General features: G+C 31.7%; 1 protein-coding gene across 1 annotated transcript in view; it reads left to right on the top strand.

The window, feature by feature from the left end:
• The window catches only part of LRP1B (LDL receptor related protein 1B), a 2,056,943-nt gene that overhangs the window by 1,727,997 nt on the left and 308,267 nt on the right, over window positions 1-20,679 (top strand). The window contains exon 61 of the mRNA XM_051990638.1: window positions 19,633-19,821. Coding sequence (XP_051846598.1) covers window positions 19,633-19,821 — 189 coding nt within the window. The remainder of the gene's footprint in view (window positions 1-19,632; window positions 19,822-20,679) is intronic.

Here is a 20,679-nt window from a genome sequence, read left to right as displayed (position 1 = left end):
TCAATAACAGAATGTTCTACAACATTCTTATATGATTTAATTAAAAGTTACATTATGTCCATCACTATTTTTTCCTTATTCTCTCATGAATTTGTCTCGATTCAGCATCTGAAGTAAGACAAAGGCTGTTAAAAACATAATGATAAAAGTTAAAAGTAGTGGAACATTATACATTCTTTTAAATTTGTATGATACGCAGTATATGATTTTTCCATAGGTGAACATGTAAAGATATTTGAAAGGCAATATTTCAGTAGCTAATTAGTAATTAATTCCTTTGCATCCTTTCAAATAAAAATGAAACTGAATCATTGCTAATGTCACTATTGCTCTGAGCACATATTGCTATTTAATTATGGTTTTTTTGTTGTTTTGAGGCAGGGGTATTCATTTGGAGTTGAGGGGCTGAGGAGGAAGCAATTGATCAAATATGAAGTTTCATCAGTGTAGTGAGCTATTGAGGACACTTCCACCAGAATGAAGAGTGTCATCTGTTCTGCAACTCATAACTTTGAACATTTCCTCAGACACTGAAAAGTTACATGCCCTCACAAGGGTTACTTAGCTAGTATGTGTTGCACTGAACCTAAGTCTTTCTAACTCTAAATCTAATGCTCTACATACTGTTGTCTCCTTCATCTAAGTTTGGCAACAGCTAAGATGGTACTAAATTACTCTGAGATAATACAACTTTATAAAAACAAGCAGCTTCTGTGTTAAAAAGCCCAAAGGGATATCAAGTAGGTTGTCATTTCAGCTAAATCTTCCTTTGTATCCCCAAAATCCAAATATTTACATCATAATCCATTTTCTTTTTATTCATCATCAATATCTAAGACTTGACACTTTGGTGACCCCTTTTGATTTCTAGTCACCACTTTTATTAATCTGGTTTCAGAGAGCAGCTCTGTCTCTCAAGAGAATATAAGCCTTATTCTTCTCTCTTGCCCTGACCCTTAAAAACAATACCCACATACTTACTTGGGAGCTATTTCCAAGAGTTTAATCAGTGCATAAAGAAGAGTTTATTAAGTGCCTGCTGTATACCAGGTGCTGCAGATATGATATATATATTCTTAAGAAACCTACATTTTAATGTAGAAGAGATCACACATGTGATCTACACATACATGTAGAAGTTTATAAAAAATAGATATAAAGAAAACAAATACAAATAAGGACAAGGTAATTAAATGTAAAGCAGTTTGGGAATGAAGACACTCCTTTTGGAGACTTTAGGAAATCCTTCAAGTAGAATGTGTTGCTTGAATCATATCTTGAAAGAAAAGAAAAGATGTTGAGGGAGTACATTTCAGGCATGGGGGATAGTCAATTCAAAGACACTGAGAGGGAAGATGGAACACAAATGAGAAACAGAGAAAATGTCATTTTGGTCTAACTTTAGGACTTGGAAAGGATACAGGTTTGGAGAATGTCCAATGAGACTAAAAAAGAAAAAAATAACTGAGGCCAAACTGAGGAAGGTTTTAAAAGTTAAACCAAGAGTTTATATTTTATCCTAACAATAGGAAGCCACTAGAATTTATTGAGAAACAAATACGTGACATGGTCATGATTACACTTACACAAAATCACTTCAGCAGTAGTGCATTGGATGAAAAGGAATAGGGAGTCTTAAGGCAGAGAAGCCTTTTAGGAGATTGCAGCAATAATCCAGATATATATTTATTGATTTAATAGGAAGCACTTTAGTATGTGGATATTTCTGCATCTGAAATCTCACTAATACTTATACTGATGATTTTGGTGAAAAACACAATCCATTTATACCTTATTCTGTGCCACACTTTTTCCTTTGTTTCTGCATATTATCCATGGTGAGATGTACTTGGCATTCTGGTAAATATGTATGTATATAAACATATTTACACATATGTATATATGTACAGGTGTAGGTATATAGATATGTATAAATAGCTTTTGCACAGATTCTAATAGACCATGTTGACTATTCTTTGATCATACCTTTAGGTTATGGTTGGGTGTGGACCTATAGACCCACCCAATGATTATCTGTGAATCCACAGCACAGTCTGGGAAATATGGTATTGATAGTGTTGTTTTTCCCTATGTGGATAACTAGATTATGTGATTAAGAGAGAATGATACAGAGGGATTACATTTCTGGCACCGGGGGCAGTTTATGCAAATGTATAGAGATGAAAGTTGGTATAGAAATGAGGGATAGAGAAAATACCACTTTGGTCCAATTGCTGAGTATGTGAGAGAAGAATTAAAATAACCATTGAAAAACTAGCAATAAAATGCAAATCTTAAGGCTATATAAAAACTAAGAGAAAATTTTTTAAAGTTTTTTTTTTTCCTATCTTGCTTAGTTGACCATTTTTCTCAAATTTATTTGGGATCATCTGGTTCTAATCCAACTAACATGAATGTTAGATAAATTTATAGGAAACTTTTTAATATATCTTCCATTTACAAAGGTTATTATTACCTCATTTACTTTAAAAACTTAACCATTTTTCCAGGTGTGAGACACTAGAACTAGTGCAGATATCACCTTATTCCTATATACATACATACATTGGTTGTATAATCCTAAGAAAGTCACTCAATTTCTGCTTTTTTCAATGTTCCCAACTGCCAGATGAGGATAATACCATAAACTACCTCTCAAAGTTGTAAGGATCAAGTTAATATTTATAAAGCTTTTGCCATAGTGATTGATGCATAACAGGTGCTCTTTGAGTGTTTATTTTCTTCCCTCTTCCCCATCAGTGGTCTAGGTCACATTCTAAAATTACAATGAACAAGGAAAATTTCAACTTTCATCCTTACAAGGAGTTTTCTCATCTGAGAGTTGAAATCACAGTGAAATTACAAGACCAAGTTATCCTCCTTTCTCTTTCCTTTTTCCAAAAATCTTTTCCTCATATCACTTGCCTTTCACTTTAAAAGGGATAATAGTCTGTTTTGCTTCCACATATTTCTCTATAATCTCTAGTAATTTCCTCCTGAGCTCCTATACTTTGATTTATTTATTCTTTAAAGTACATATGAACTAGGCTACAAATATTACTTTCAGTGAATTCTAATATACCATTACTTTTTCTCAATATGGTTCCTTTCCAGACCAAAACTACCCCTAAGTCTTACCTCCAGTTTCTTGTTTCTAGGTCTTTCTAAATCTGTTTGATAGAAGCCCTGAGATATCAAAGCATGCCTTAGGGGCAATAAATTATGAATAAACATTCCTGGCCCAGGCGTGTTGAAGTTGTTGATTCAGCCTTACACTTTCCTCCCCAATTCCCATCCAGCTCCTTTTCTGAGAAGGTGAACACTTTGAGAACTCATTGCTTGTTTTTAACTTTCTTTTTTTGACTTCAGCACTTATCACAGTGCATAGGATAAAGAAGGCACCTTATTATAAATGCTAATTAATTGACAGACTACATTGACAATTATTTTTTTTAATTTCTAAAACATAGACTAAATACTATAGTGTCACATTTGTGACATTTGTTTTTTCTCATTAGAAATATTATGAGAGTAGGTAGCAGAAGTGCCATTACTTCCACTTGATAGTGATACAAAAAAAAAAAAAAAAAAACTTTCCAAAGAAAGTTATTTGGAAGGGACCTTAGAATGCATCTACTCATTTTTTAAAAAGATCTCTAGTGAAGGAAACCCTTAGTCAGCCTATTAAACCTATGTGCCTCCCTGGGTATTTTATTTTATGTTCTTTACATTGAGCTGCATCTGCCTCTGAAATATGTACCTATTGGTATTAGTACTGACTTCTGGAACCAAGTAGACAATGTAAGTAGAGGATGTTTAATTCCTCTTACAGGAGACAGCCTTTGAATATTTTAAAATTGTAATCATTTACTTCAAATTTCTTGAGAAACTTGATTCTCCCTACCAATAAAATCAGTATATGTCACCAAAATTATTTGCACACCAGACTCTAAGGCAATGTCTTAAGATTTCCTTTTTTTAACCACCCTTTATGTAGTTTTTGGGTAGAGGATGACAACATGTTAACTTCTACATTAACAGTTTAGAGAAAAGAGTTTATTTGGCAATATTTGGCCCATGTATTCCAAGATGTCCAATACCAAATGGAGCTCAACCTGGGGTTCTCATGTTTTATGAGTGAATCTATTCATAGTTTCATAATGGTAACATTTTCTAATCATTCTCTTGACTGAGGGAAACAGAAGTTAGAGATTTTCAGTCTGAGATCATGTACACATACACACATACACAGACATATATGTAAAAGCATATATACTTTTTTGTAGACACACATGTGCATGTGTGTGTATTTCCATTTTGAAAAAGTTGAGTTAATACAATCACACAAAATCTGTCAGTTTAGTACAAAATTATCTGTTAATTTCTCTTGAAAATTGATTTGATCAGTTGCTAAAATTCTCCCAAAGCATGTATAAATATCCCCTCAATTTTTATTTTTACATACTAAGATAATTAAGGGTGGTAGACAGCTAGTTTTCAGAATAGTGGTCTTACAGACTGGAGAAAAGAGAGAATGAATTACCAATATCTTCTTGTACTTTACAAAAAAGAAGAAGAAAAGCAAAGAAAAAAGAAATTGTGCATTCAAGGCTTTCACAATTTTACTTTTACATTTTGGAAGGAATTTAAAGATTAAAGCCAGAAAAGGGACAGGGAAAAGAGTTGTGGCAAAGAGAAGCATGTCTTCCCTAAGAAGACTGATGAAAAATTCGTTAAGTGCTTTATCAGGTATGTGCCAATATTGGAAGGCAAAACAGTAATTACTTGGTAGTTACTAATGAGCTACTAATTGTAATCAGTGGTTTTTCTACCTTGCCCAAACTCTTCAAAATCAAGAAGGAGGATTTGGAAAGGCAATGGGGACAGAAGTCCCTTCAATGGTAGAGGAGCCAAAGTCTTTCTTCTTGAACTGTCTTTTTAATCAAAGGATGTTAGGTTTTAATGAGAAGATATAAAGTACAGTAGCTTTAAATCTTGATTTGTTAATTAGGCAGGTGTGTGATTTTGAGGCAGGTATTTAACATAGTTTTAGCCGAAGAAATACCAAATTTGGGATTGGAAGGCTTGATTTTTAAGATCTAGCTTTGTCACATATTCTTTCTAATGTTAGGCCAATTGACCTATTTCACAAATAGAAGTCAAAGTGCTGATATTTATTCTTAAAATCTCAGTTCTCTCTATGTGACAGATTTGCTTATAGCTACAATATATGGCCAAGAAGAAATTAAGCTGACTAAATAGACCAGGATGACAAGAATGCCATAATTACTTTGAAAGGAAACTTAAGCTGCCTTGAGATAGACAGCTGGGGGAAAATGTCTACTTAAGAAAGTACATAGTGATTTAATGTTACAGGTAGATGTTATGTTTGCTAGTTCCAATACTGAGTAAATCACAGGCCTATAATAAGATCTCTAAATCTTATTCAATAATGTATGCCACCAGGTTCTCAAAAGTTAAATGTGTGCAGAGTGAACAACAAACATAAAGAATTCTTGAAGTGTCCTGGACTTTAAATACTTCCCAAGATTTTAATCTATACTAAATGTCTCACATAAAGTCACAGAGAAATTTTCTGTATTAGGTTTTTATGTTAATGAAAAAGAAATTGAATGTGAGAAAATCCCATTAAGCTAATATTTGGCATCAGCTACTCATAACTAATACAGGAAATTTAGATAATAATTGGTCCACCTTATTCTTTGGTCATATCATTGTGGTTACAGTTTGTTCATCTGTTCATCTTATTCTTAGGTCATATCATTGCGGTTGCAATGACATAGTTATAAAGGGGGTCGGGGTAAATGCTGACTAAAGACCAATAATAATAGTGAGTGAAGAGAAGTATGAACACATTTTCCATGTGTTGTGCCCGTTTGATATATTAAGTCTTTTCAGTATACTCTTTTGTATATTACTGAGTGATTTAACTTTGCATAGAATTGATTGGTCATGCAGATACCTTTAGCCAATCTACTGTAAAGAATATACCTTTATAACTGGTAATTTTCCTGAACATTAATAACTAGGTCAGAATTCTAAATCATAGCTTATCCCTGAACTGTTACTTTGGTGACAAGTATTTTAAAATATCATGCAACATAGTTATATCCATGGCTTTTTTTCACTTAAGGAATTAATGTTCACAAAGCCATGGAATCCAAAAGGCTGTGTATAGAAATGTTAACAATGTATTGAAGGTACACTAACTGTTTATTGTGTTAAGAAATCATTGTATGGAGGCAGGGGCAGTTGGATGTTTAGATTTATAAATATAAATCTTAACCCATGTGGTGATAGGCTAATTAATGTTGAAAAAAGAATCCAGGTCTCAGCATGTCACTAGTGAAAAGGCATAAAATACTTTTAAATGTTTTTGTTCTGAGGGGAAGAAAGACTGAGGAAAAAAATAGATCGTTTTGCATTTGTATATCCCGATAAATCAATAGCTGCCAGTGGTAGGGTCTTTAGAAAGCCTAAATATTCATTGAGGCACATCAAAATTATAAGAGGGCAAGCAACAAAACAAAGCAAAATATTATTTTTGTTTTCTAGAGATACTCTGAATTAAAGCATTGGCATAATCCCTTTTTTTCCCCCTTCCTTCTTTCTTTCCTTCTTGCTATCTTTCCTATCTTGTTTCCTGTCTTCCCATTTTCCTGTCTGCTTATTGACATTTTTTATTCACACCATTTCACTGTTTTTTTTTTTTTTGTATTGTTTTGTTTTGTTTTAGTATGGTTGTCCACATTCCCATGCAAGTAGTACACTTCATGGGCTATTTTATGCCAATGGTGTTGATGTTCTTGTTGTTTACAATATAATAAAAGTTAATGAGAAGAAGCAGAAGACAATTCAGTCACTATAGAAATGTTCCTGAACCAGTAAAATAAATTGAAATTAACTGCCATTTCTGAAGTCTGTTACCTGCAGTTTTAATCATGCCTCATTGTTGTTCCTTGAAAAGAAAATGTTATAGAAAATGATATACATGTTAGAAAAGATTAATATTTGATTTTTCAATACCTTCTATACTGGTGAGTTTTTTTGAATGGCAGAGGACTAAATTATATTATAACCTATTTTGTCTAACTAAACAGTCATGCAATTACAATCTTAACAAACTTCCAAAAGAAGAATATTCACAGCTAAATATTTAATGTTAGTTAATAATTTAACTGATAATTTAATAAGGAGAAAATTCTTATTATTTTATCTGATTAACTTTCTGTTCTGAAAGTTAATTGTCTTAAAAGAGAGGCAAAACAATGTATTATTGAAAGAATATTGGACTTAGAAAACATGAACCCAGTATTTGCCTCACCACTTTTGAGATCTTTGACACTAGGCAAGTCTTTTCATCTCTGGACCTTATTTTATTGATTGGTACTTATTACTGTATTGGTTTTTGTGAAACACCAAAAGTATAATTTATATGAAGGTATTTTGTAATGATAATGTATACAAATACAGGTCACTAATAATTTTAAGATCTTATGTATCCAAAAAGACAAGTAATATATGAAAATAGATATGTACTTCAGAATAATGTTGTAATTTAAGAATCTTCCAATATTACACCAGGCAATCAGGTTTAAAAAATTCATATGTATTAACAGACTAAATGAAACATTTAAACATAATTCTAACTAAATTAAGTTCCTAATGTTAGAGAAAAAGCACTGTTTATTAACAAGTGTACAACCCATATCATTCTTTACTTCAGTTATTGGCTAATAACTCCATTGTTAAGGTGACAGTTTATAGGCATTAGATTTTAAGATGGCCACCTTTAATTTTTATATTCTGTTTCATCAACTCTCACACTGATCAGCAAGATGCTTTATTCAGTTGCTACCTTTTGGAAAGGAGGAATTTTATCTTCTTTTATGAATGTCATAAAAAGACTGGCAAAAATGTTGAATTGTAATAAATACAAGGGTGCCAGGGATTACAGATTGGGAAATGGTGAAAGGAATGAACTGTAGACTGACATAGTGCAGAATAACTTCAACCTCCTAAGTAATGTCCTTAATATAAGGTTCTCATGTACCCTAAGACAACAAAGTGTATTTTACTTCCCAACATAAAGTGCATTTTGAAAACTGTTGCACATTAGGGCTCATTATTTTAAATTGTAGGCTATTAGTGGCGGACATATAGCCTTCAGGAAAGATGTTGGATGAGTTTGTCTACAAAAATCTGTAATGATTATAGCTTAAACGCTCTGAAATTTTCATTTGAAACCTTGTTGGGCATTTCTAGGATATTCTTAAGATGAGTACTTTAGTCATTCATTACTATCAAGGTTTCAAAAATGGATATGTTTCTTTGGGAACAAGATTTTTTATGTGAAAAAAATAGTTTCATTTTTAAAAGTTCAATCAAATTAATGGAAAATGTAGGTATGATCAGTGCCATTACCCCTTTACTTTGTTAAATGAATTAAAAAATAGATTCTTAGCCCTTAGTAAAGCATTTACTGGTTTATTATCATTAGGCAAAAGACTATATTATCAGAAGACTTTAAAATTTTCATGACTACAAGTCATGGATAGAACCTGAAATTATTTGTAACAGATGTAGTACTTGGAGTATTAATGAATGATTAGAAAACAAGTTATATAAATATTAACAAAAAATAACTGGTAAATTATTCACAAGGAGCTAATCTGTTGTTTCTAGATAACAGAAACCCACTGTATAAAAAATAAAGTTTTATCTTTTCATATCCAATATTTAGCACCATACATCATAACTAACATGTTTAATAAATATTGAGTAAAAACAATTTTGTAGGGATTACCCCTTTTGAGTGATTCTTAAAACTTTATCATTATCCACCTACTTCCCATCATTCATTTCATTTTTACCCATTCTCTTTTCTTTTTGAAAACTTATAAAACCTAACGTCTATTTATTCACCCATTGGTGTCTCAAGACTATGTATAAAGAATGTATAAAGAAAGAGTTTTTAACTTGGATCTAGGAATTTGTATATTGGGTTTTTAAAATGTTTTAGCAAACATTATTCCAATGTAAACATTTTCCTTTGTAATGCATTGTATTTTATGCCACACAGAAAAGTTAGAGATCCCTTCCCTAAGCATCATTTCACATTTTATCTACTCATTTTTTATCTGTTTACCAATGCCCAAATTTAAGTATTTTCCCATACTTTTTCTATAATAAAATATAAATTTTTTCTTGGATTTTTCTCTCTTCTCATTTCTTTTGTCTTTGGGAAACTTTCCTTGTTTTCATTCTCTACATAGGACAGAAAAAAATTAAGAGTTATGGTTATAGAGTTACAGAAGAACTATAGAAATCAAAGCTTCATAATTATACAACTCGCATCTTTTAAAAGAGAATTCATTCTTTAATTAAGTTGAGAGAAATCAAACCATACAAAAATGTATAGTATAGTTCATCATTTCCCTTTAGGATAATCATTGACTGTCTCTGGTACTCACAAGAGTAGATTTACCAAAACTTTTGTCCATAATGATAATTTATTTATGTACTTAGTCAATAAACATTTATTAAACATTTATTACATGCTAAACACTGTGCTAATTACTAGGGATATCAAAAGGAAGGAAAAATTAGACCCCACTCTCAGAGCTTACACTTTAATAAGGATGACAATATGTAAATAGCTATGTAAAAGCAAGGTATATATATAGGATAAGGTAGAACAATCTCTTAGGGTTGTTGAAAAGATCAAATGGATTTTTTTTAATTCTTGGAAAACCCATAACATTGAATAAATGAGAGCTATCATTATTAATTATAGTATTTTAAAATTTTATAAGTGTTATTTTTCCATATTATCATAGTGATATAGATTTAAAACTGTAAGATAAGGAAACTGAGTTTGGGAAAGTTTAAGGGACATGGTCAGTGCTACACAACTAGTAAATATGTGAGACAGATTTGAACTGAAGTCTTCTTGACTCTAACCAATTTTACTTATGAAATAAGATGGTAGTTACATATATAGCAGGTACAAAGGGCTTCCTAGGATTTAGATCTCGAAAGGACTTTAAGACTCTTTTAGAACAACTTATGATTTTGCAGATGGAGAAACTTAATACTAAAATGAACATAACTTGCCCAAAGTCACACATAAAGTAAAAGTAAGAGCTCAGATTCAAGGGCAGGTTTTGAATCTCTTTACACTCCACAACACTGGCTCAAATGATTGGTTCAAGTTAATACAGGGAATTCATAATGAAGGCAAAATGAGAATACAAGCTTCCCAAGGAGTAGTCCAGCAATGCTTATATTAGACCAGTTGGTGCTTTGAAAGCTTTGAATAATCCATTTTACTTCTTTCTCTAACATATATTCTAATCTTCTACCTCTGAATTTTATTAGCTATATAATCTTGGGTAAATCACTGAGCTATTCTGGACTTCAATTTCCTCAAGTGTAAAATGGAAGGGGGAAGTTGTAGATTACATGACCTGTAAGATCCTTTCAAACTCTAGGTGTACAATATATGGAACACTGGGCTTGAATCCCAATCTAGCCTCAGGCAAATACTGTGTGATTCCATATAAGTCATTTAATTTCTGTTTGCTGCAGTTCCTCAGATGCAAAATGCAATAATAATAGCATAGCCTCTAAATTCCCAGGTTGTTGTGAGGATCAAATGAAATAATATTTATAAAGGCTTTAGCATAGTTTCTGGCATATAGTACATAGTAGATATTTAATAAATGTTCCTTGTTTTCCTTCCTTCAAAAATTTAGGATCCTCTGATTTTCTGTGGTGGTGAATTCTGTCACTCCTAAGGTCAAGCTTCTAGTAATGAATCTTTTTCTGTTAGATATGCCTTCAGGGAAAAAACATCTACATTCTATTGGAATAGCTTTCCAGAATCTGGGTCATGTTGTTATTATAAGGCATCAGCTTAGAATTTTAGTGGAGAAAATTATTAATTGAATATCAACTGTGTACAAAGTCTTATTGATTTTATATTTTTGTGATATTAACATGATCTATTTATGGAATAAATAAAATATCTTATTTAGGAATCTTTTAGAACAACTTTTGATTTTGCAGATGAAGAAACTTAATGCTAGAATAAACATGACTTGCCAAAGTCGCATATAGTTATTATTATTGTATTATTATTAATTGGAAGCCCTTTTTATAGATAATATTTAATGAATATTTCTATGGCAAAATGACCCCTTCCAATTATGGTAGGATAGGAGTGAAGTTGAGAATATGTTGATAATACTGATATTCAATTTGTGTTTTATTTTTGTAAACATTTTCATGTATAAATGATTCAGAGAATTATGTGGGTTCTAGCATTCCTTCCATTTCTAAATCTACGATCAACCGAACAACTTAAGGACCTATTATGTGCCATACACTGCACTAGGTGCTATGATACAAATACAATAAATTTAATCATTTCTAGTTGCAAGGAACATAAATTCTATTATCCCATGTAATACATGTACTTGGTTGGTACTGAGAACATTCATGGGAATTAGAAGGAAGTGAAAATGGTGATGGGGCAGGAAAAGCCAACTTACATTGTACTCCACATTTCCCATGTCTAATTGTAGAGCCAATACTCAGCATCCCTGTGAAATAGCACAATAGTTTCATAAATACTATAACTGTACATGAACTTCAGGATTCACTCCTCATCATTCTTGTTATACCTAAATCAAGTGAGGCTTTATTCTTAAGACAGAAATGGGAAAGATATCTTTCTTCATAAGTCCATGCAGTGATAATAGGGTGAGGCTTAAATTTTACTTTTAGTTTAGAAATAGATATCAAGTTAATCCAAAACAGACTTCTAGTAAAGACAAGAGGACCTAGGCCCTAGGGAACACGTGTGCTTAACCATAAGAACTGCAGCCCTTGTTGTAGATGGGAGAAAAAGACCAACACAGACATTTGCTTGAAGAAAAAATGAAGAGGAAAGGAAGGATCAAAGTATGATAGGGAGAAGAAGATTTCTAAGCGACCAGACCAGACCAGAAAAACAGTGATGAAGGATAAAGAGGAAGCTTTTCTACAACTTGGAATCAGTCAGTGGGAAATCCTGAAGGGAAGGCCTAGCTGGCACAGACTATAAAATAGAATTATTGTATTCTCAATAAAATAATATAATCAAACAAACATTTATAGAGCACTGAATTCATGCCATTCACTTTGCAAGCCTTCAGCTCCTCACAAGAAATAATTTAATGAAATATAATATATTTGTGCATATACATTCATAATATATTAAACACAATTTAATGATATGTAATAGGTTTTTTAATAAAATATATGTTATAATTTATAGTTAATAAAAACAAATAATTTAAGGCATGGTCTCAGGAAGTGATGGGACAAGTGTCCCAGAAAGAAGTATATGAATAAATGTTAGTGAATAAAAGTCATGTCAATTGAAAGATATTAATTATGTTTTAGATTCCTCTATTTAATAAATAAGTGCTAAAGAAGCCAATTCCAAAAGTCTAGAAAATGAAGACTCTGACAAACCAAATCCATGACAAGAGAACTAGAATTAAGGTTTTTTCAAAGCTTTGAAGAAGTTAGGAAGAATTTCAGAAGAAAGCTAAATATCTTGTTATTTGGTACTGACAATAAGGATTAAATTCTAAAGATTTTTGAAACCTACCAGCACTTTCCTTTTTTTCTCTATAATTGTATGTTCTGCCTACTTACCTAAGACATCCCTTTAAAATAGTCAAGAGAAGTTTGCTATGGTGATTTTTGAGTAAGGCAAATAATTTGATAAAGAGGCAAGAAAAAACTTTATAAATTTTATTACCTCAGGGCTTTCAGTAATTAGGGGAGTGTAAAGAACTACAAAAAGTGGTAGTATTGTAAACCCAAAATATTGATGATATCTATCTGTAGGGGAAGTTGATTGATACTGAAGTGAAATTTCTTTATGAGAGTGGAGTTCTAAAAGAAGTTGAGTGGTGGAATAAGGTTTTGCACCAATCTTAGATTCTAGTGCTCTAACATTCTCATTACCAATCATAACAAAAGGTTTAATTTACTTTTTTAAATAGTATCTAAAGGAAGCCAGGTTGTCTCTTTGATAGAAACTCTTCAATTCTGGAATAATTATTAAATTAGTCCATTATTAAAAATAAATATTGATGATTGAGAAAATAATATTTTTGGCTTTGTAAGAAAAAAAATGGACTGCCCTCTGTAATTAAATGGCATTGAAACTCACCAAAAACATACTTATTGAGTGGCTACTATATGAAATGCCTTGTGCTAGATACTGGCAATTAGAAAAAATACCAGATATTTTCTTTCTCTTAAGGACATTACGGTATATTTGGAAGGAAAAAGATAGAGACCTCACTCTACTAGGAAGTATTAGATCTATGACAAATAATTGATGTAAACCAAAAGTTTTTTTTTTTTTTTTAGCATATAGAAACAGCAGGATTGGTGGTTGTTATTGGAGGCTTCTTAAAAGATTTGGGATATTAACTGGTCTTTGACAAAGGAATTGCAATATGAGCAGGGAGGATACAGTCTGAGTGAATGATAAAATTAGTAGATGTAAGAAAAACATTCCTTGGTCAAGAACAATTATGTCCATATAGTTTATTCTTGGGATCAATGAGAAATAAATTTGCAAAGAAAACTTGAGTCCAGAATTAGTAATACCAGATTATTGAATAAATAAATGAAATAGAATTTATGACATGTTTATTACATGCCAAGTACTGTGTTAAGAACTGGGCATACAAATCAAAAAGTGAGATGATCTCAGTCTTCAAGAAGCTTATATCCTATTGGGGTTAGATACGCATTTAGAGATCATGGCCAGAAAAGAGTGTATATGGGAAATCACAGTGATGTGAAGTTGATCAGTTGAAAAGCCAATTAATAAGTCGTTTCAAGGGAAAATTGTAATAATGATTTGCTTCCTCAACCTGGAACAAGGGATGGAAAGTTTTCATTGGATAAAATGTGATGTCAGGGAAGATGGCAATAAGTTGAGGATGGATGAGTTGGTGGTGGATATAAATTTCTATTTTATTTTTGAATTAGGGAGGTTGTATTTTATTCTGTCTGCAATAGGGAGTGATTTAAAATTTTTGAGGAAGGCAGAGGTGTTTTGATATTTTGGAAAGATTAAGCTGGCATCATATGTAGCAAAAGATTAGGAATTAAAAGATGGACCAAACACAATGAGAATATTTTAAAAGGGCTCTCAGTACAGCTGTGCAATGATGGTAAAATATACAATGATTTAGCATATTAGGAATATAAAGAAAGAAACATCAGACATACTTTATAAAGAAAATTGACATGTGATTGAATTCCAGGTCAAAATATTTTTAAAGTACTCTTTTAAATAGCCATGAAGTAATTACAAAATAGTTCACTGAAGATTCTTCATTTAAAGAAAAAAAAAGTCATCTCTCTCCCCACAATTCAATTCATAATTAAATTTTTGATAAAGAAAATACAAAGAATTTTACATTCTCAGAAGCTAAAGATAAAAATATATATACCTTAATACTGTCAAGAGAAAAAACCACTATAGAATTCCAAATTTAGGGTATGTTCTTTCATAGCTGGTGAAACTTCTTTATTTAAGATTTTTATAAAGACTCATAATTTAGCTCATGAAAATATTTCAAAAGTTTCTATCATTGTGTTAATGAATCTCCAGGGAGAGTTGGATATAGAATAATTGTCCAAAAGGATATGTGAGACTTTAAAATAGATATGGGAGAAAGCCTAAAAGAAAAAAAGGACTGAGAATCTAAATCTAAACTGTAAAACCATTGGGCAAAAGTTCATTACTGCCTATAAGCAAATATAATTGCCTCCCTGTCAGATAAGCATAAAATTTTTATCTTAATAATCAATAATTATTGTGTATTTGACCTATTTTATAGTGTGTTCAAATTAGACCAGTCTAAAATATAAAATTATAACACACTTGAATGCTATGACTGAACATTGAATAAAAACAGAATAATCAATAGAATTAATAATTGGGGGTCTCTGACTTTGAGGAGACTTTGTGACTAAAATATAATCTCAGTTGTCTTTTCTTCCTAAGACTGTATCTTCTGTCAGAAAGGAAAACTCCAAAAGAGGTTTAAATAGGCAAAAAAGAGTCTCCTCTTACCTCAAGTTTTTGTGGTTTTCCTGATTGTTGGGATTAATTTTTTGGGGGTGTGTGTGGAAGTTCTTATATTATTTTTCACAGTTCTTTAATAATTAGTCAGCTTATGTTCCAGATTTTACTTTTGGAAAGCAGAGATATCATGTTTTTGCCGATACTCTGTCTTTTTTTCTAAGATCCACTGAAATTCAGCATTTGTGAGGTCTCTTGATGTTCACTGCACATCTCCCACTCAAACTCTCACTTTCCTTATGTATTTCTTTTTGCTGCCTCCCACTGCCTAGCAAATTAATTTTTTCAACATAATTGCCCAAACTCTAACTTTTCACACTGCTACACTTCATTAGAAAAAGAAGTTCTTTCCCATGGATCTTTTTCAGCAGCTCCCAAAGGCAAAAGTCACATTTGTCATACTCCACATCAGACTGTTTTCCTGCACATTGGTCTCCCAAGGAGATATCCTGGTACATAGGCATATGATTTTTTAGCTAAGGATAATTTCTGATTGATTTAAAAAATGCTAAGATTCATTTCTGCTATAGATAGAATTCATATCTGGTAGATGGATGAATAAATAAACATATAGTATTTATTTATAATTATTTAACAGTTACTCCATAGAGTCCTAAGAAAATAGATAGATCACCTCCATTGTGAGAACTGGCAATCTAGATAGAGAGAAACAAGAAATAAAACATACAGTGATTTCTTTTATTAAGCTGGTCTGAGCTCCAGCCAAAATAAAAATTAACTATTATTTTTTCCTAAACCCTTTCATCCTCATTTCCAATTCTACTAATTAAATTCCAAGCAACACCTTGCATACCTCTTTTGTTTGAATTTGCATATTGTTTGATATATATATATATATATATATATATATATATATATATATATATCCTTTAGATGTAAATTTGCAGTGATTCTTAACTCAAATTTGCATCTGATTTTGTCTTTCTCCCAGAAGAAATGATTTTCTGGGTAGATAATGTTTGATACCATTGAATAAGCCAGAATTTATACAAAATGGAAAGTAAGCAGGGAAGCTAAACGTTTGAAAAACTGCTCAAGATAAGTTTACTCTTCATTACCAACACAAAATAATGAATTGAGTCAAGCAGATGGTCACTTATTAGCAACTTAGCTTATTCTTTTAATTCTTTTCTAAGATGTTGACCTTATACAGGAGATATGTGCATCAAGGAACTATCTTTATTTTAAGTTAAACATGGATTTCTCCTGAGAACAAAAAGTTCATTGTGAATGAACAATTCCAGTGAGTTTCTTATATGAGAGACGTTGAAAAGAAATGAAATAAATAAAGACAAAAACAAACAAGTAACATGGATACTGGCAATGATGTTTACTTGTCATATGACCTTGCTAAGCTATTGGATGAGAGCACCAGGTGATGCACTAGATAGAGTAGCAGACCTGGTCCAAAAGACTGACCTCTCTGATTTCATATCTGTTCTCAAACACCTATTGTATGAGCCTAGGCAAATCACTTAAGCCTGTTTGTCCCCATTTCCTTATTCATAAAATGAAACAGAGAAGGAAAACTCATTTTTTCTGTACCTTTGCCAAGAAAATCCCAAATGAGCTCACAAAGAGTCTGAGTAAATATATGACTTGGTGAAGATAAGAATACAATCAGAGCACTTAGACAGATATACAGCAAAGATACAGATACTACATTGGAAGACTTTGGCAGAAAGAAGAGGTGACATTTGACCTGGATGGATCAGATTCAAGAAGCTTTACAACATTCTATTACAATGCAGAGTGAATGATTTAAAGAAAGGTGAAGTTAGGAAAATGTTTTTTCTGTCCAACTCTTCATGACTCCATTTGGGTTTTGTTTTGTTTTTAGCAAAAAGTGGTTTGCCATTTCCTTCTCCAACTCATTTTACAGATGAAGAAACTGAGACAACAGGGTGAAGTCACTTGTCTAGGGTAACATAGCTAGTAGTTATCTGAGGTCAATTTTGAACTCAGGTCTTCCTGTCTTTGGATCTGTCACTCTATCCACTGTGTCACCTTGCTTGCAGTCTGTTACATCAACTGAAAGAGAATAGTATGAAATAAGGATGGAGAAGTGTGTATGTGGAGGGAAAGGATGCTTCAGGTTGTAAGGCTAAGTAGATTAAAACTTATATTTTATAAGTTTTTATAAGAAATTATTTTTATAAGAAATATATAATTTATAAGAAATATATTATAAGAAATTCCAAAATAATTTCATTGATTGGTTAAATAGCCTGTCAAATCACTTGCATTACTTTATGGTAACATTTCTTGATAAATCAGTGTTATCTTGATTTCTCTTTTTATAGTTAAAATTGTTCTTTTTCATAATTTCAAAATGTTACCTAATAAAAATTTTTTGCAACTTTTCTCATTTTGTTTGAGAACAAGCCTAATTCCAGGCATGAGATGATTTTTAGCTTGATTGTCAAAAGTAATAATTGACATGAAAGCCTAAGGATATCAGGCCTGGCACACCTCTGGCCTGACTTGGAGACAAGAAAAATTGGTTTACTCTCTGCCTCTGACATGTAATGGCTATATAACCATGGACAAGAATTTCCAGAATCCCCAGACAATGTAAATGATTGTTAATTGCTAATCTGACTCAACAGTGAATTTCCATAGCAGTGTCCAAATTTCCATCCCAGAACAAAATCACAGAACCATTTACCACACATTAGACCCATCTACTCCTAGTCCTAAATCATTCCAAAGATCTGAGCCTCCTTTTAAGTCATAATCCCTACAACTTTTCTACATTTTTAAAAATTCAAACATAAAGTCCTATTTACACTATGATACATTCTATTAAAGTTTGTTAGGTTTACCCTTAGGGATATTGAAAGTACAAAACTAGATATTTTCTATTTGTTTTTTAATCCCTAACATGAACACTACCTGTTTTGTAATACCACTTTTCTTCCCCACCCCTGTGAGTTCTGATTGGGCCCTACATGATTAATGATAACCATAAGCTACCTAACACAAATTCTCTAATCAACTCTAACTCATCTCAATGAAAATCATAAATAAGCAGATTTGTAAATGCCTATTCTTCAGTTGACAATGTAAATCCTCTGAATAATTTTCCCCTAAAGGCTGAGAGACTCCCTAGTAATCGTGAGTATGTTATATGTGAAATTTTGACAGTCCTTAAAATATTATACAGTTAGAAATACGCTACTACTTTATTGTACAGTCATTAAAATATAAATAATGGAAATGAATAATTCTAAAATAGGATTTTTTTCCTTACTAGATACATTTATGTTTAAACTGTACTTACCTTTGGTTCACAATCCAAACATTTTTTTTCCTTTTGCTTATTTCAACAATTGTTTCATGCTCATGTAAATTACTGGTTAAAAATTTAGGTTTATCATAGATTTAGAATTTATTTTCTAAATTTTAATTTCCTAAAGGAAGATTGAATAAATATCCACCATCCCAGGAATCATATTAAATTTGATTACTGTGAGGTTTTACTAGAAACAAAATTTATTTTTTCTTAAAAAATTTACAAACAGAAACCTCTTAGGATATCTATGCAATACTGAGGCCTTTAATATCAACCATTCCCTTCAAGCATCATTTTGTTGCTTTAAGATCTTCGGGAACTGAAAGAAAACTCCAAACTTAAACTTTTTGTTTAAAATGGTTTTCATAAGTATTTTTTTTCCTCAGCCTAAGGAGGCATGGAATATAGCGTATTTTCCCAATATGGCATTGTGTTAGATGTATTCCTAATCTAACACTATTAATGGAAATTTAAATGAACACAATTATAATTATTATTCAAGAAATTCCATTTTGCTCTAGATAGTATATAACTAGGGACCTGGTATTATGGTATTTATTATAAAGCAATGTGGGGTTTTTGTTGTTGTTGCTTTTGTTGTTTGTTTTTCAGTTTATTTTACCAAAAATACTTTCTGAAAAAATTATGGTTAATTGATACAGTAACATCAAAGTCATTGTATCCTTCAAGATGTAAACTTGACTGTCAAGTAGATGTTCCATCCTTGACAATTTAAAAACTTTGTTTTCTTTAAAATGTAAAAAACTCCCATTATGACTTTTAGCCTATAGTTTGCTCTAATTGCATGTATAAGTGGACACCGTTTAATATTAAGGATTCTTTTTAAATGTTATTTGTTTAGTATACAGAAGCAGTTAGCTAGTTAACAAGAGTTCATTCATTTTTTCCTTAGTAGATGGAGGAGTTACGTCTAAGAAAACAAAGATCATGTGCCCAAACCTGCATTCTCTTAACTGGTAATAAAGAATCCTGCAGGCTTGACGGGTTGTCATGGCAATTATTCACATGAAGTTATGTAGCAGTTGTATCTGTCAGCCCATGCAGTATTGAATATTTTAACTGGCAGTCTTCCAAGACCCAACATTAATCTTACCATCTCCTATTACAGTCCCTAATCAAGATATTCCAGGGGTGATTGCACTAACATTGTTTGAAGACTACATCTACTGGACTGACGGGAAAACCAAGTCACTCAGCCGTGCCCATAAAACCTCGGGAGCAGACAGACTATCCCTGATTAACTCATGGCATACCATAACAGATATCCAGGTGTATCATTCTTATAGACAACCTGATGGTAATTATTCTTTCCATGCTTTCCATAAATGCATCAACACTTTCCACTTACATCTCATTTCTGATTCTGCCAAAGGTTAAGTATGGAGTTTTTAGCAATGATAACCATAGTTTCCATTATTTAGACCTTTTATGAGTTAATTCAGTTTGTACTAAGTAGGAATATTAGGAAATCCTTCAAAGAAATTAATGATGTTTTAAATACTTATTGGACTGTTAAAATATTATTTTCAAAGTCAAGGCAGCCAAGGAAATAAGAGTATACTTCAGAAGTACAATTATGCTGACAAATAGAATTTTCATAAATTGTCTGAATTAATAGTATTTAAGAAAATCTGGACCTAACAATCAAAGCAAACTGTTGTTTAACAAGGGCTTGACTGTCCTGGACATTGAAATTCACACACACACACACACACACACACAGATGCATACACCTATACCTGAAACAATAACTGTCCTCAGGAAGATTACATTCTATTAGAGAATATAAATCACCAAGTACTGATTTAACCTTATGACAATTACTGACCTTTAGCAGCCATTACATTAAGGTTCTTCTTATATAAAATTAGCATTTCATCTATCTATCTAAGAAAATTAACTATAGATGTATAAAAAAATAAGTGATACACTATTTATGCTTTTACTTTTATTTTACCATTATATTTAGAAACATACAAAAATCTTCACTCCAAATGCTTGTATAAGTTTCAGAAGACAGATTCTTCTTGTTTACATATTGTAAATAATCTAGTGTAGAAGTGCTATCTTTGAAGCCTTTTCATTTTAAAATCAAATGTCATTTTTGCTTAGTATGCTGCTTTTTTAAAAGTTAAATTAGATTATTAGTCCTACT

The sequence above is a fragment of the Antechinus flavipes genome, chromosome 3 (genome assembly GCF_016432865.1).
Source record: "Antechinus flavipes isolate AdamAnt ecotype Samford, QLD, Australia chromosome 3, AdamAnt_v2, whole genome shotgun sequence".
NCBI classification, from domain to species: domain Eukaryota; kingdom Metazoa; phylum Chordata; class Mammalia; order Dasyuromorphia; family Dasyuridae; genus Antechinus; species Antechinus flavipes.
Note: the sequence above shows the minus strand (reverse complement) of the source record. Positions and strands in the feature narration are given on the sequence as shown.